This window comes from Prionailurus viverrinus, chromosome X (assembly GCF_022837055.1).
Source record: "Prionailurus viverrinus isolate Anna chromosome X, UM_Priviv_1.0, whole genome shotgun sequence".
NCBI lineage: Eukaryota > Metazoa > Chordata > Mammalia > Carnivora > Felidae > Prionailurus > Prionailurus viverrinus.
This window is the reverse complement of record NC_062579.1, coordinates 52789169-52802481: the sequence shown is the minus strand read 5'-3', so window position 1 is coordinate 52802481 and position 13313 is coordinate 52789169. Positions and strand designations below refer to the sequence as shown.

The 13313-nt window shown below is 41.6% G+C and overlaps 1 protein-coding gene across 16 annotated transcripts in view; it reads right to left on the bottom strand.

The window, feature by feature from the left end:
• Window positions 1-13307, bottom strand: part of ITGB1BP2 (integrin subunit beta 1 binding protein 2) — a 29938-nt gene extending 16631 nt beyond the window's left edge. For 2 of the 16 annotated variants that reach the window (XR_007148845.1, XR_007148846.1), the window contains exons 1-12: window positions 12644-13302; window positions 12346-12395; window positions 12201-12257; window positions 11977-12122; window positions 10777-10871; window positions 10614-10672; window positions 10403-10473; window positions 10185-10284; window positions 9844-9957; window positions 9533-9595; window positions 6032-6070; window positions 4495-4666 (exon numbers count right to left, since the gene is read on the bottom strand). Coding sequence is in view for 10 of the 16 variants with exons in the window: in XM_047843192.1 (XP_047699148.1) it covers window positions 8945-9172; window positions 9533-9595; window positions 9844-9957; window positions 10185-10284; window positions 10403-10473; window positions 10614-10672; window positions 10777-10871; window positions 11977-12122; window positions 12201-12257; window positions 12346-12395; window positions 12644-12707 (1047 nt within the window). In the remaining 6 variants the exon portion in view is untranslated. Of the gene's footprint in view, window positions 1-4494; window positions 4667-6031; window positions 6071-7274; window positions 9173-9532; window positions 9596-9843; window positions 9958-10184; window positions 10285-10402; window positions 10474-10613; window positions 10673-10776; window positions 10872-11923 lie in introns of those variants that run through there. The other 14 variants (XR_007148844.1, XR_007148849.1, XR_007148848.1 and 11 more) reach the window with 14 other exon arrangements.
• Between the last annotated feature and the right edge of the window lie 6 nt (window positions 13308-13313).

Below are 13313 nucleotides of genomic sequence, written 5' to 3'. Positions count from 1 at the left end.
TATTTATCAAGGATTGCCAAAGTAATGTTCTGATTTTATTATTTCTTTTTATTCATTGGAATAGTTTTGTAAAAAGATACATTCCCCCCATCTACTATTTTGTTAGTTCAGATTGGAAAGGCAGGATAAATGTTTGATTCTTTTTATTGATGAATTCTCTTTTTAAAAAAATGTTTTAAGTTTATTTATTTGAGAGACAGACAGACAGAAAATCCCAAGCAGGCTCCACGCTGTCAGCACTGAGCCCGATGCAGGGCTCAAACTCAAAACCGTGAGATCATGACCTGAGCCGAGAGCAAGAGTCAGATGCTTAACCAACTGAGCCACCCAGGTGCCCCTATTGATGAATTTTCAAGATAATGAATTGGTTACCTATCATGAACTGAGACATGAATGACAGGAAGGAGCCAGTTATTCAAAAACCTGGAAGGAGACTATTCCAGGCAGGGGAATCAGATATTACAGAGGCACTGAAGAAGGAGTGAGCTATTTAAGTTCAAGTAACACATTATTTTCACTCCTACCTGTGGAACTATTTTGTTACAGACTGAATATGTCCCCCTAAAATTCATATGTTGAAATCTTATCCCCCAGTATGATGGTATTAGGAGATAGGGCCTTTGGAAGGTAATTAGGGTTAGATGAGGTCATGAATAAGGTAAGATTAGTACCCTTATAAGAGTCATGGAAGAGCTTGCTTCCTCTCTCTGCTCTCCACCTGGTAAAGGGCCCTCATCAGAATTCAACTGTTTTGGCACCCTGATCTCAGATTTCCAGCCTCCACAACTGTGAGAAATGAATTTCCGTTGTTTATAAACTACCTGGTCTATAATACTTTGTTACAGCAGCCCGAACTAAGACATATCTCTTAAATCTATGACTCTCTCCTCCATTCTTATGACCACACCCACTTAAGTCTGGGGTCTTATCTTTCTCCCCTGGACCACTGCCAATGATCTTCAATTAGTTTCACTGTCTCCAAATATCTCTTCTACCCTACTCAACTCTTTACTCATCAAAAGTTTTCAATTCAGTGTATCATTATTTTTAGTGATAATGCAGCTATAATTTTATAACAGATTTCACTGGCAGATAGGATTCATTTAGTGGAGGGAAGTGTTTGCTGGAAAGTACTACTTGGACACCAACGAACACAGGCTTTGTAGTCAAGACCTAGATTGGAGTCCCAGGCTCTGACTCTTGATAGCTGTGTGACCTAGGGAAATTTATGTAACCTCCCTGAACCTCAATTTCTTCATGTATTATGAAAATGATAATTATCATGCTTTTAGGGGCACCATGCTTTTAGGTGGTTCAGTTGGTTAGCATGTGAGTCTTGATTTTGGCTCAGGTCATGATCCCTGGGTTGTGGGATGGAGCCATACATCAGTCTCCATGCTAAGCTTGGAGCCTACTTAAGATTCTCTCTCCCTCTCCCTCTGCCCTTCACCCCCACTCTGTCTCTCTCTAAAATAATAATAATAAGGGGCGCCTGGGTGGCTCAGTCGGTTAAGCATCCAACTTCGGCTTGGGTCATGATCTTGCGGTTCGGGAGTTCAAGCCCTGCGTCAGGCTCTGTGCTGACAGCTTGGAGCCTGGAGCCTGCTTCGGATTCTGTGTCTCCCTCTCTCTCTGCTCCTTCCCCGCTCGTGCTCTGTCTCTCTCTCACTCAAAAATGAATAAACACTTAAAAATAATGATGATGCTTTTAATACACTGTTGTGAGAATTAAATAATATATATTATCATTTGAGATACATGTGTATAATATACAGAGAAACAAAAAAGATAAAAGAATAGACAGATTATTATTACAGTGCTTAGATCACAGTAAAGGCTCAATAAAGAGTAGTTTCTTTAATTTTTTGTTACCCCTTCCACCATGCCTCTTGCAGAAGCTCCAATTTTAGTGATGAATTCCACCTGCTTAAAAACCCAGTCATTTGCGAAGAGCTGTTCTAGAACCATTTGAGAATATCCAAAACTTAAGGACCCCACTGGGGTCCTACAAGAGGAGCTTGATACCATGCCCCTCTAGCTTAAAAGAGTCCCTTTGACAAGCCTATCTAGGAACCAGTGAGGCCCTTGGTTAATCAATGATATCTCACATTGATGTAACACTTTTCCAAACAACTTTTAGGTCTCTGATCTCTTCATCTCTAACCTCAGTGGGACCCTTACATACTTTACCTCTCACTTCATCCAGATCAGTAATTAATTATCTCCCAGTTACACCATATTCAGTGTTTTGGTCTCTGGGATCCCTGCTTCCACTGTCCCCTCTCTCCCTTTCTGCTCTCCAAATCCCAGGATACTGCTACAGGGAGAACCAAGCAGACCAATATAACTTCATGCTGTCCAATTTCAACTTGGCCCTTGCAGCTCTTTTATTCATTTCATACATTCGCTGGCACTCTCCCCACAGAGGCTGTTTCAGACCTTCCTCATTCTCCTCAATCTCCCTGCTTCTACTTCCACAGAATTCATAGTAGACAATTTCATCAGATTACCTGGCACACCTGCAACAGATCAGTAAATTCTCTCTCCCTTCCAGCCCTGTCCTCTAGCCATCCAGTTCCCTTCTTGGAAAAGCAATCAATATTCTTGATCTCTTATTTAACCTTTCAGAGATATTTTATGACCCTACAAGCAAAAATATGGAAAACAGAGAACTTTCACTGTTCATTAAAGATAAATAGGATTTGGATACATGGAGAGAAAGGAGGTAATATTCTAAGCAGAGGAAACATCCAGGGCAAAAGCACAGAGGTGGGAATGAATAAGTTATATTTAGAAAACAGGGTATATAGCAAGTAGAGTAATCCCCTGAGAAATAATCCCAACTGCTGCCTCAAGTACTACCTCTCCTTTCCTAGTTCTGACTTCAGCCTGATCAGTGCTTCTTTGCCTGTTCTGCTCCACATACCAACAGAGTGGAAATCTGACACTCCATGGCCCCTCACTCATCCTCTCTTGCCTGGATCTCAGTTACTATTTATTGAGGTCTGACCCCAACCATCTGTTTCAGTGCTGCTAAAGAGTCCTAGCTCTTTTCTGAGTCACTTGCCAAGCCAAACACCTTCCGCTTCTTTGGTCACATGGACAATTTCCCCACCCTACTGAAAATAGGACAATGAATATAGAAGATGCATTGTATAGACATTGATTTTGCCAATATACACAACAGAGGTCAACGAAATATGTTAGACTATACGGCAGAGATGCAATCAGCAAAACTCAGACTGTGTGAAGCTCTACTGAAAAATGATGAGTTCCTCAATAAAAAATTGTAAGGAAAAAAAATAGATGAAAGGGAACCTTTAGTTTAAAAGTGACATATGGGGTGCCTGGCTGGCTCAGTGGCTGGAGCATGCAACTATTTATTGATCTCTGGATCGTGAGTTCAAGCCCCATGTTGGGCATAGAGCTTACTTAAAACATAAATAAAATAAGATAAAATAAAATGAACAAATAATACATATCCACCAATCACAATGTGTGGACTTTATTTGGATATTGAATCAAATAAAAAACCTGTAAAAATTCCTTAGATATTCATGAAACTATTGGAAATTTAAATACTGATTGGTAATAAATGATATTAAGGGAATATTGTGCTTATTTATGTGTGCTAATGTTATTACAACTATGGTTTTTTCTTTTAAAAAGGATCCTTACCTTTTAAAGAAACATACTGAAATCTTTAGGTATGGAATATCATGTCTGGGATATGCTTCAAAATGATGGGGAAAGAAGGAAATGATGAAACAAGTGCATGGAGTTGATACTAGTTAAAGCTGAGTGTTTGGTAAATTGGGATTCATTATAATATTCTGTCTACTTTTGTACATGTCATGAATTCTCTATAAAGAAGCTTTAAAACAATGTTATTGAATTGTCAAGCATCTTGTGAAAGTGTGTATATGGGTCTAAAGGAGCGGAACAGGAGGAACTGGAATTTGAGAAGAGGAAGGTCTGTTAAGATCCTCTGTGGGATGAGTGCCAGGGAATGCAGGAGACAAATAAAAGGGTTGCTGAGCAGCTTCCAGGGCCAAGTTGAAACTGGACAGCATGAATTTATATTGGTCTGCTTGGTTCTCCCTCTAGCAATGTTGTGGAACTTTGTGAGCAGAAAGGGAGAAAGAGGACAGTGGAGGCAGGAATCCTCAAAATAGTAACACTGAATCTGGTAAATACATTGGAAAAGTGTTGCATCAACATGAGATAGCACTGATCAAAGGCCTCACTGCTTCCTCGATAGGCTTGTCAAAGGGACTCTGACAGGCTAGAGGGGCATGGTGTCATGTTCCTCTTCTAAGGCTTCTTTTTTCAAACCCCAGTTGGTCCTTATGTTTTGGATGTTCTCAAATGGCTCTATGACAGCTCTTAGCAATGACTGAGGTTTTAATTAGTAGCTATGGTACTTCCAAAGCATGCAATTTCCTTCCCTGAGTATTGCTTTCCTCATTTATAAAAATTTGGGATAATACCTACCTCACAAGGCAGGTGTGAAGATTAAGTAAAATAATGTGGGTAGAAGTGGTGAACACCGTGGCATTCTATACATGAGACTTTATTCCATCAGCAGGTGAATACAATCTCCCTTAATCCTGGAGCTGATACAATGGTATGTTAAATATGTTATCACTTTGTAGACCAGCAAGACCTGTCAAGAAAATCCTATTTTCTTATTGAAACATTATAAAATTGGATATTGGAGATGTGTCCCTCCTCTCCAAGAGAAAAAAAAAACACCCCAACTTTCCTAATAGTCTGAAGTGAAAGCTTTTAGTAGAGAGAGGAATAATAGTAGTACTAATAATAGCAAACAGTTATATAGTGCTTACTATATATGTCAGGCGCTATACTAAATATGGGTTAGCTATTATTTTTTCTAAGTTCATTAACTTATTTTGTGAGAGAGCACGCACGTGCACACACAGCAGGGGAGGGGCAGAGAGAGAGAGAGAATTGTGTCAGCTCTTACTACTATAATATACAATCTGGATCTCAAAGGAAAGATAAGGCCTAAAGATAAAAATGTGTGAGTCATCTACATGTGGGTGGTATTTGAAGTCATGGGCATAATTGAGAGTGTCTAGAAGAGTCATATATAAGAAGATAGGAAGATCAGGACTAAGTCCTGAGGAACTTCATCATTCAATGGCCAGGTAGAAAAGGAAGAACCCTGCAAAGGAGACTGAAAGGAATGGCCAGAGAAGTAGGAGGACAACCAAGAGGAGTGATGGGTCATAGAAGTCAATGTATTAAAAGTATTTTATGGAAGAAACCATCATGAGTGTCAAATTTTGCTTGTGAGATCAAGTAAGACAAGGACTAAAAGCATCCATTAGATTTAGTGACTTGATGGCCAAAAGTGACCTTATCACCACAGACTGAGCGGGTTGGAAGTCAGATAGAGTGTGTTTTGATTGTACCAGGAAGGAGGAAGTAGAAAATCAATAGTTATTTCAAGAAGTTTGCTTATAAAGGAGAGAATAGAGTTAAGTAGCAGTTGAAAAGGGTTGTGTAGTCAAGGAAAAGTGTTTTTATAAAATTGGAAAGACCCGAGCATGTTTAGATGTCAATGAAAATATCCAATGAAAGGGAAAGCTTGAAGAAACAGGAGAGAGGATAATTAATAGTGTAAAGTTTCTGGGAAGGCATGAGGGAATAGGATACAAAGCACAATGGGAAGAAATGAGAAAGTGTAAAGGAGGTAAGGAGAGGATTCGTGCTAATGTGAACGAATATGTACATCTGACGGTGAGAAGTGGGGGAGTAAATGAGGTAATGCAAGCAAAGCACTTAACACAGTGCCTGGCAGGTTAGTTTGTATGAGAAGAGGTAGCTATGGTTATTGCTGTTGTTATTACCATTAATGTTATGTACCTGCTTTACTGTCTTACATTTTAGGTTTTGGACTGCATAAGATGAGGAAGTACACTACTTTATTAATTCTGTGAACTTGAAATTTTATATATCAAGTTTATATACAACAAAGGTTACTTGAACTTTTTGATTTCCTCACCTTCATCCTCTCCAGGAATTCTGGGTAGTTGCTGGTCTCCTGATTGTGATAAGATAAAAAAAGTTGTACATTTAAGGTTAGTGCACTTTATGCACTTTTCTATATGCATTCTACACCTCTAAAAGCTTTAAACGTCCACCAAAGCCCCTATTGATGTCAACTCATCTGTAGAAAAATAACATTAAAAGTAAACTGCCGCCAGGGTTGGAAAGGATCTGAAGGGCTTGAGTCAAGGGGGAAACTTTATTTGCACCTCAAATCCATAGAATGAGAGCAGAGAAATGAGCCAGATTTGTTGAATATCCTGGAGGTCCAGGAAGCCCCTTGACCTCTGATCAAACTTCTCTGTAAGGCAGAGATGCATTCTTTGGATACATTCCCCAGGATCCCTTAATCTTGCCTCAATCTCCAAATCCTCAGCCATGCTATCCTGTGATCCCTTACCTTTGCTGCCCACGTCCATTCTCTCACTCCCATCTTACCTCTAGCTCCCGATAAGACCTTATATTCCTTGAATCGGAACTGAGAGAAAATTGTGCTATGAAAAGAACTTGAGATCATTTTGAGGTTTGGTGAAGCTTCCTACTGAGGTTTCTTAGACTTTGAATCTCCCAGATTCCTGGCCACTCTGTTGAGGGAGTAAATCTCGCTCAAGAAAAGGGAGACTCAAGAAAGAGATGATCACTCCTCTGTTTACAAATCTACATTAAAAAAGGGCCTACACTGCCTTTCTAACTCTGTTTTAAATAATGTTCAAAATCCTTCAACTAGAATTTTAGGCTCCTCCCAATCTAGCTACACTCAGCTAATTTTTTTGTCCCCTCCCTTAAACATACCCCCTGATATGTTAGCAGTGGTTACAAACAGCAAAGGGACTAAGCTTGGAGAGTTTACATACTACATACTTCTGCACTGAGCATTTTACAATGACAATGTATTACTTCTGGAATTTAAAATAAAACACCTTCCTGCCTCAGCTTGGCTCTCCCTACTCTGCCATATCCATCCAATTCTCATTCCTACAAGTTTCCATTAAAAATTTATTTCTTACCCGTTACATTCATGGTCGGTTGATTTTAAACTAGGGTACCAAGACAAGCCAATGGGGACAGAATAGCCTTCTCAACAAATGTTGCTGGGACAACTAGATATCCATATGCAAAAACAAACTTGGGCCCCTACCTCATGCAACATACAAAAAACAACTCAAAATGGATCAAAGACCTAAATATAAGAGCTGAAAGTATAAAACTCTCAGTAGAAAAGAGGAACAAATCTTCACAACCTTGGATTAAACAGTGGTTTTTTTGCCTAGGACATCAAAAACATAAGCAACTAAAGGAAAGATAAATTAGACTTCATAAAAATTAAAAATTTTTGTGTATCAAAGGACACCATCAAGGAAGTAGAAAGGCGAAACAGAATAGGAGAAAATATTTCCAAATCATCTACCCGACGAGACTTGTCTCTGGAATATATTTAAAAAATTATCACAACTCAATAAAAAGACAACCCAGTTAACAAATGGGCAGAGGATTTGAATAGACATTTTTCCAAATAAGAACACAAATGGCCAATAAGCATATGAAAAGATGCTCAACATCATTAGCTATCAAGGAAATGCAGTTAAAACCACAATGAAATTCCACTTCACACCCACTAGGGATGGCCATAATAAAAAGTACAAATAGCAAGTGTTACTGAAGATGTGGAGAAACTGAAATGGTTTTACACTGCTGATGGGAATGTAAAATGGTACAACCTCTTTGGAAAACAGTCTGGCAGTTTCTCAAAAGGTTAAAGTTACCATTTGACCCATAAATTATACTCCCAGTTATATATCCAAGAGAAGTGAAGACGTAAGTCCACATAAAAACTTGTACATGAATGTTCATAGAAGCATTATTCATAATAATGGAAACAAACCAAACTTTACCTCAATTGATGAAACAAACATAATGTGATATATCCATACAGTGGAATATTATTCAGCCATAAAAAGGAATGGAGTTCTGATACATTTTATAACATGGATGAACTGTGAAAACATTACGCTAAGCAAAAGAAGCCTTTTGCAAAAGACCACGTATTGTAGGATTCCATTCATATAAAACATCCAGAACAAGTAAATCCATAGAGGCAGAAAGTAGATTAGTGGTTGCCCACAGCCATGAGTTTGGGGGCGGGGGGGAACTGGTAGTGACTGCTAACACGTACAGGATTTCTTTTTGGAGTGATGAAAATTGGTTGTGGTTGCACAACTCTGAGCAGACTAAAAAAAACACTGCATTTTACACTTTAATGGGTGAACTGTATGAAATGTGAATTGTTTCCCAATAAAGCTGTTAAAAAATGTTCTTCCACGGAGCTCTCCCTTTCTAATGCAGTCCACATTAATCGCTCCACTCTCAACTCCTCCAGCTCTTAATAATTGTACTGTACAAGTTAACACTCAGCTAAACTACTTGATGTTTTTTAATATTTCATATAGATTAGCCTGTCGGCCAGACTATAATTTTCCTGAGAGGAGTAAACAAGCTTTCTGTTTCTCAGATAGCTCTAAACCACCTAACACACAACTGGGCATACAGTAAGTACTCAGTAGATTACCCGGTGATTATAAAGAACAGGTTGACTGTGCATGTGCTTGTTTTCACACACGTGTGTTAAACACACACAGAAGTGGGGGGGGATGAATAAAATCTCAGGTAGTGAGGTGAGAGAACGACACTATGTAAAACTGCAGAATACGAGATTTATTTAAGGGAAAAAACAGCACGGTTTGGACACTTTTGTTCTCCCCTCCTTCAGCCTGCTGCTGCTCAATAACAACAGGACATGGCCAACCATATCCTGGTCTCTGACATTCTAAGGGAACCACTGAGGTCCTATCTAGATAGTTGACTGGTGTCACTATTCCCCCATCGCTTCCTCCTCCTCCTCCTCCTCTGTCCAGCTCAGATCATCATCTGAATCCTCAGATTCTTCCTCATCCATCTCTAACCCAGTCCCTGCCTTAGCCTTCTCAGCTAGTGCATCAGGGTGCTCCAGCTGGGCCCAGGATCCTGGGTCAGCCTTGACCAAGGAGATCTCAACCCGAGATGGCATCAAGGAGACAGAGCTCTGCTCCACGTTTATGACCTGAGGAGGAGGAAAAGATAGAGGAACACAGAAGAAAGAGAAAATGAGGGTTTGTGGTCAGGGTGGGGTGGTGATGAATGATGAAGAAAAATAAACAAATGTAAGGTGTGGAAAACAAGACGGGGAGGAATAAAACAATACAGTAAGAAAGAGAGAAAGAGGAAAGAAATGGGAGGAGGAGGAGGGGGGAGAAAAAAGGGAGGGAGAGGGGGAGAGTGAGAGAATATCAAAGCAAATGAAGAGAAAACCTCCACTTTCCCACTATAATTCCTTCCCTCAAGACACCCTCTATTCATTCCAATCTGGTCCTTCTTTTTACCCCATCTTCCTCCCCCTCCTGTGCCCCTTATCTTCACTTACCCCCCAGAGCTTCATCTGTGCTTGGAACACACGGTTACCATCAAAGACAATGTGGACATGAAGCTGAGAGAGAAGAATTACAGGGGTAGTAACAGTCTCAGAAGGTCAGAACAAGTTACTACAACAGAGAACCACGCCAGAGGTGTGATCCCTACATCAACAGGTCAGCCAGACAGCCCTGATCTACCAGCTCTACCTTCCTCTCAGGGAACTATGGAGCCCACATGTTAACTGCACACAGCAACTCTGCCTGTAAAATTGTAATAGCACCCAATCCACCAGCCTCCCATCCAGCATCAGACATTCCTCACCTCAGTTTGACTGGCCTTCACCCAATTGAACGCAGGAAGTGGAATCTGGCCATACACAGTCACCACTACTAAGGAATCTGTCTGGTGCCAATCATGACGGCAAGATGCTGGCAGCTAAAGAGAAGATGTGAAATGTGGGTGGTAAGAATGAAGTCTTAACCCAAGGGGAGGTCTCAAGTGTGTCTAGAGAAGAGACACGGAATCCAAAAAGATTAATACTACTTCATATTGCAAAGCCTCTGGGCTGTTGAGGATAAGGAGAAGAATTTTATCTGGTATACGAGGGAAAGTTATTTCCGGAATTTGGTTCTAATCAAAAGTTCGGGAAAGTTGGAGCTTACCTGCTTCCCCCAGTCATGCCTACCAACTCTGCATCCTGGCTGTGCCAGGAATGCCCCAAAATCCAGGGTCTGGATGCCACAGCAGCTCCAGGACTTCATCCTGAGGTGGGAAGATAATTCAACTGAATCTCCTCCCCTCTGCCATGAGCCCTAACTCCCACCTTATGATCAACATTGGGAGAAACCTGTCTCATAGGCCACCCAGTCCCCTCTCTCACCCCTCATGGAATCGAGGTGCTCCTGGGTGGTAGGTACATGGAGTAGCATCACTCTCAGGGCTTTGGTAAACCTAAGATGGATAAAGGAGAATCAAGAAAATAATTAGGTCATTCTAAAGTATACCCCACACAGCCTCATATCTATACCCAGTCATCCCAGGTACAGGATTTCTCGGCCACATGCTTGTACCCCCTATAAGCTCTCACTCACAGCATCACATCCTGGATTCTGGCAGCTGGAACCACTCCAGATCAGACTACTGTCAAGTCCTGGGCAAGGGAAACAGAGTCAGAACCTATCCATTCCCTCCACCTAATTGCCACTTTCACTATATCCCAGTCTGCACAGCCTGTCCTACTAATGACCTACTTACCTGCTCCAGGTTCTTGGTCTAATTCCTTCTGTTCCAATGCCATTTCCAGGGCTTGGGATATATTTAGCGGAAGCAGCTTTGGAGGTAACTCTGACCTAGGGGTTATAGGTGGAGTGATTTAGTTCTGACCCATTAACTATGATCAACAGGTCCAACACTCCCACCAGTGGTAATGGTGTCAAAGTCTGGTGAAAGTGGGGCAGGATTGGAAAAGTTGGGTAGCAACTCCATCGCCAGTTTTTTTTTTTTCTTTGTGTACATCCCAAGTCCCTGAACCTTGGGGGAATCCCTAGGGCTTTTCTTTCCCATCTACTCAGTTGCTTTAAAAATTTAACATTTCTCTGCAGAACTGTATCATATCCTCATCCTTCCCTAATTGTGGACCTAACATGACTTTCTTCTGTTGCTCATACTTCTTCCAGAAAACTATTCTCTGAAGCCTCATAGCTGCCAACACTACATCTTTTTCTTGATGTAAAACTCATTTCAAAGCTTTTTTCCAAGGGGCACCCTGGTGGCTCCATTGGTTAAGCGTCCAACTCTTGATTTTGGCTCAGGTCATAATCTCATGGTTCGTGAATTCGAGCCCCATGCTGGGCTCTGCGCTGACAGCATGGAGCCTGCTTGGGATTCTCTCTCCTCTCTCTCTCAAATAAATTTGGGGCGCTTGGGTGGGTCAGTCGGTTAAGCGTCTGACTTCGGCTCAGGTCATGATCTCACAGTTCGTGAGTTCGAGCCCCGCGTCGGGCTCTGTGCTGACAGCTCAGAGCCTGGAGCCTGTTTCAGATTCTGTGTCTCCCTCTCTCTGACCCTCCCCCGTTCATGCTCTGTCTCTCTCTGTCTCAAAAATAAATAAATGTTTAAAAAAAAATAAATTTTAATTTAAAAAAAAGCTTTTTTTCCAAAAATAAAAATAAATCAAGTCATTCTCAACAATCCCCCTTGTATTATAACTAAGTATGTATTTGTGAGGGGCTAGATACCCTGTTAACTCTAACTACCTATCCCATCACCCCATACCAAACTTAAAGCAAAGGACAGTACTCTGGACACAAATTTCCCCTTAAGATCTAAAATATACACAAAGCCCTGACACTTGGCCCTCCTCACACCCCTAGTCCCCAAACCCCAGTGACCCGTTAATCACTTCTAGGAAGCTCCAGAAATGTAGGAAAAACCCAGGGACCTCCTCCTCTTTACTTGGGCCTCTCCCGACGCAAAGTCTCTGCTGACTTTGGAATCATATTCAGAGGTTTTTGCTCCTGAAGTGAACTGCTTGTGGCAGGCCCCTCAGGTTGAGGGGCCTCAGGGAGCTTCTCAGCACAGTGTGGTCCCACAGTACAGCCCTAGTATAGATAAGGAGAGAAGGATTAGGTATAGAATCCTTCTATTAGGGGCAGAATCCAAGGAAGTAAATAATTTACCTTGATGTTTAAGAACTCAGAGAAATCTGCAGTTCGCTTCCGGCAGCAGGACCAACCCTGATAACGAAAGACCCAGCGCAGCTCAGATTCCCGGGTAGATTTCCTTTGGGAAATGTTCTTACTGTCCCCCCTTGCTACTCCTCACCTTAAGTGCATCATGGAAGATTGGGACCCCAGGGTGATGGCAACAGGAATCTGTGGATACCAGCAGAAGGATCAAAGAAGGGCAACTATACCAACTATCCCTTCTTATCTCTCCCCCAGATTTATATGCTCATGGGTTTTCTTTAGAATAAAAATAAATAAGTAAAGATTGAAGATCACCCACACCAATTAAACTAGGGTAGATACACTCAAATTTCTCTACTCTCTTAATGGGCTGCCCACAGCTGACCACTCCCCCAGCACTCACAGAAACCCCTGGCACAGTCAGGATTACTCACCAGGAAGGTTTGCATTGGGGTCAAAGTGCTGCCCACAGCCTTTGTTATGGCAGAATAGAGACATGGAGGACGTTGGTAGAATTACTCAAAGGGTATTTCAAGGAGTCTGGCTGACGAGTGGGAAACACCTCTTAGTCTGGAGGCTTTTAGCTGCCTGGAAGGGCCAGCTGTTTCTATCTTTAGTTCAGGAGGCGTACACCTCCTAACATGGGCAAGGGAACTTCAATTGGTCTTCTCAACCAATCAGAAGGAGCTCAGGAGCATTTTAGCTCTGAGGCTCAAGAAAAAAGGATCAAGCAGAGTAAGGCTTGGAACTTGGGTGAGGTCAGCTAACCACTGCTGAGACAGTTTTAGATTTACCAGGCCGATTCCAAGCCTCTGACATGCCAGCAGCTGCTCAGAAATGAATCCCAATTTTTAGACCCCTCTCAGCTCAATGAAGGTACCCCAGTTCCTTCAGCTCACTTTCTTCCTCTTTCAAAGCAGTAGCTTTCTTGTCATCCTCATTGCGTCTATGTACCGCCAATAGCACCAATCTTTGTCAACCACTTAAGCCATAGTATGCATCCAACCTCCCCAAGTTTGCCTAAATGGATTCATACTTTTGAGCAAAAGGTGATAAAGGCTTAGCCTTTGCTCAGCTCTTGAGTCAGAACGCCCCTCCCTCCAT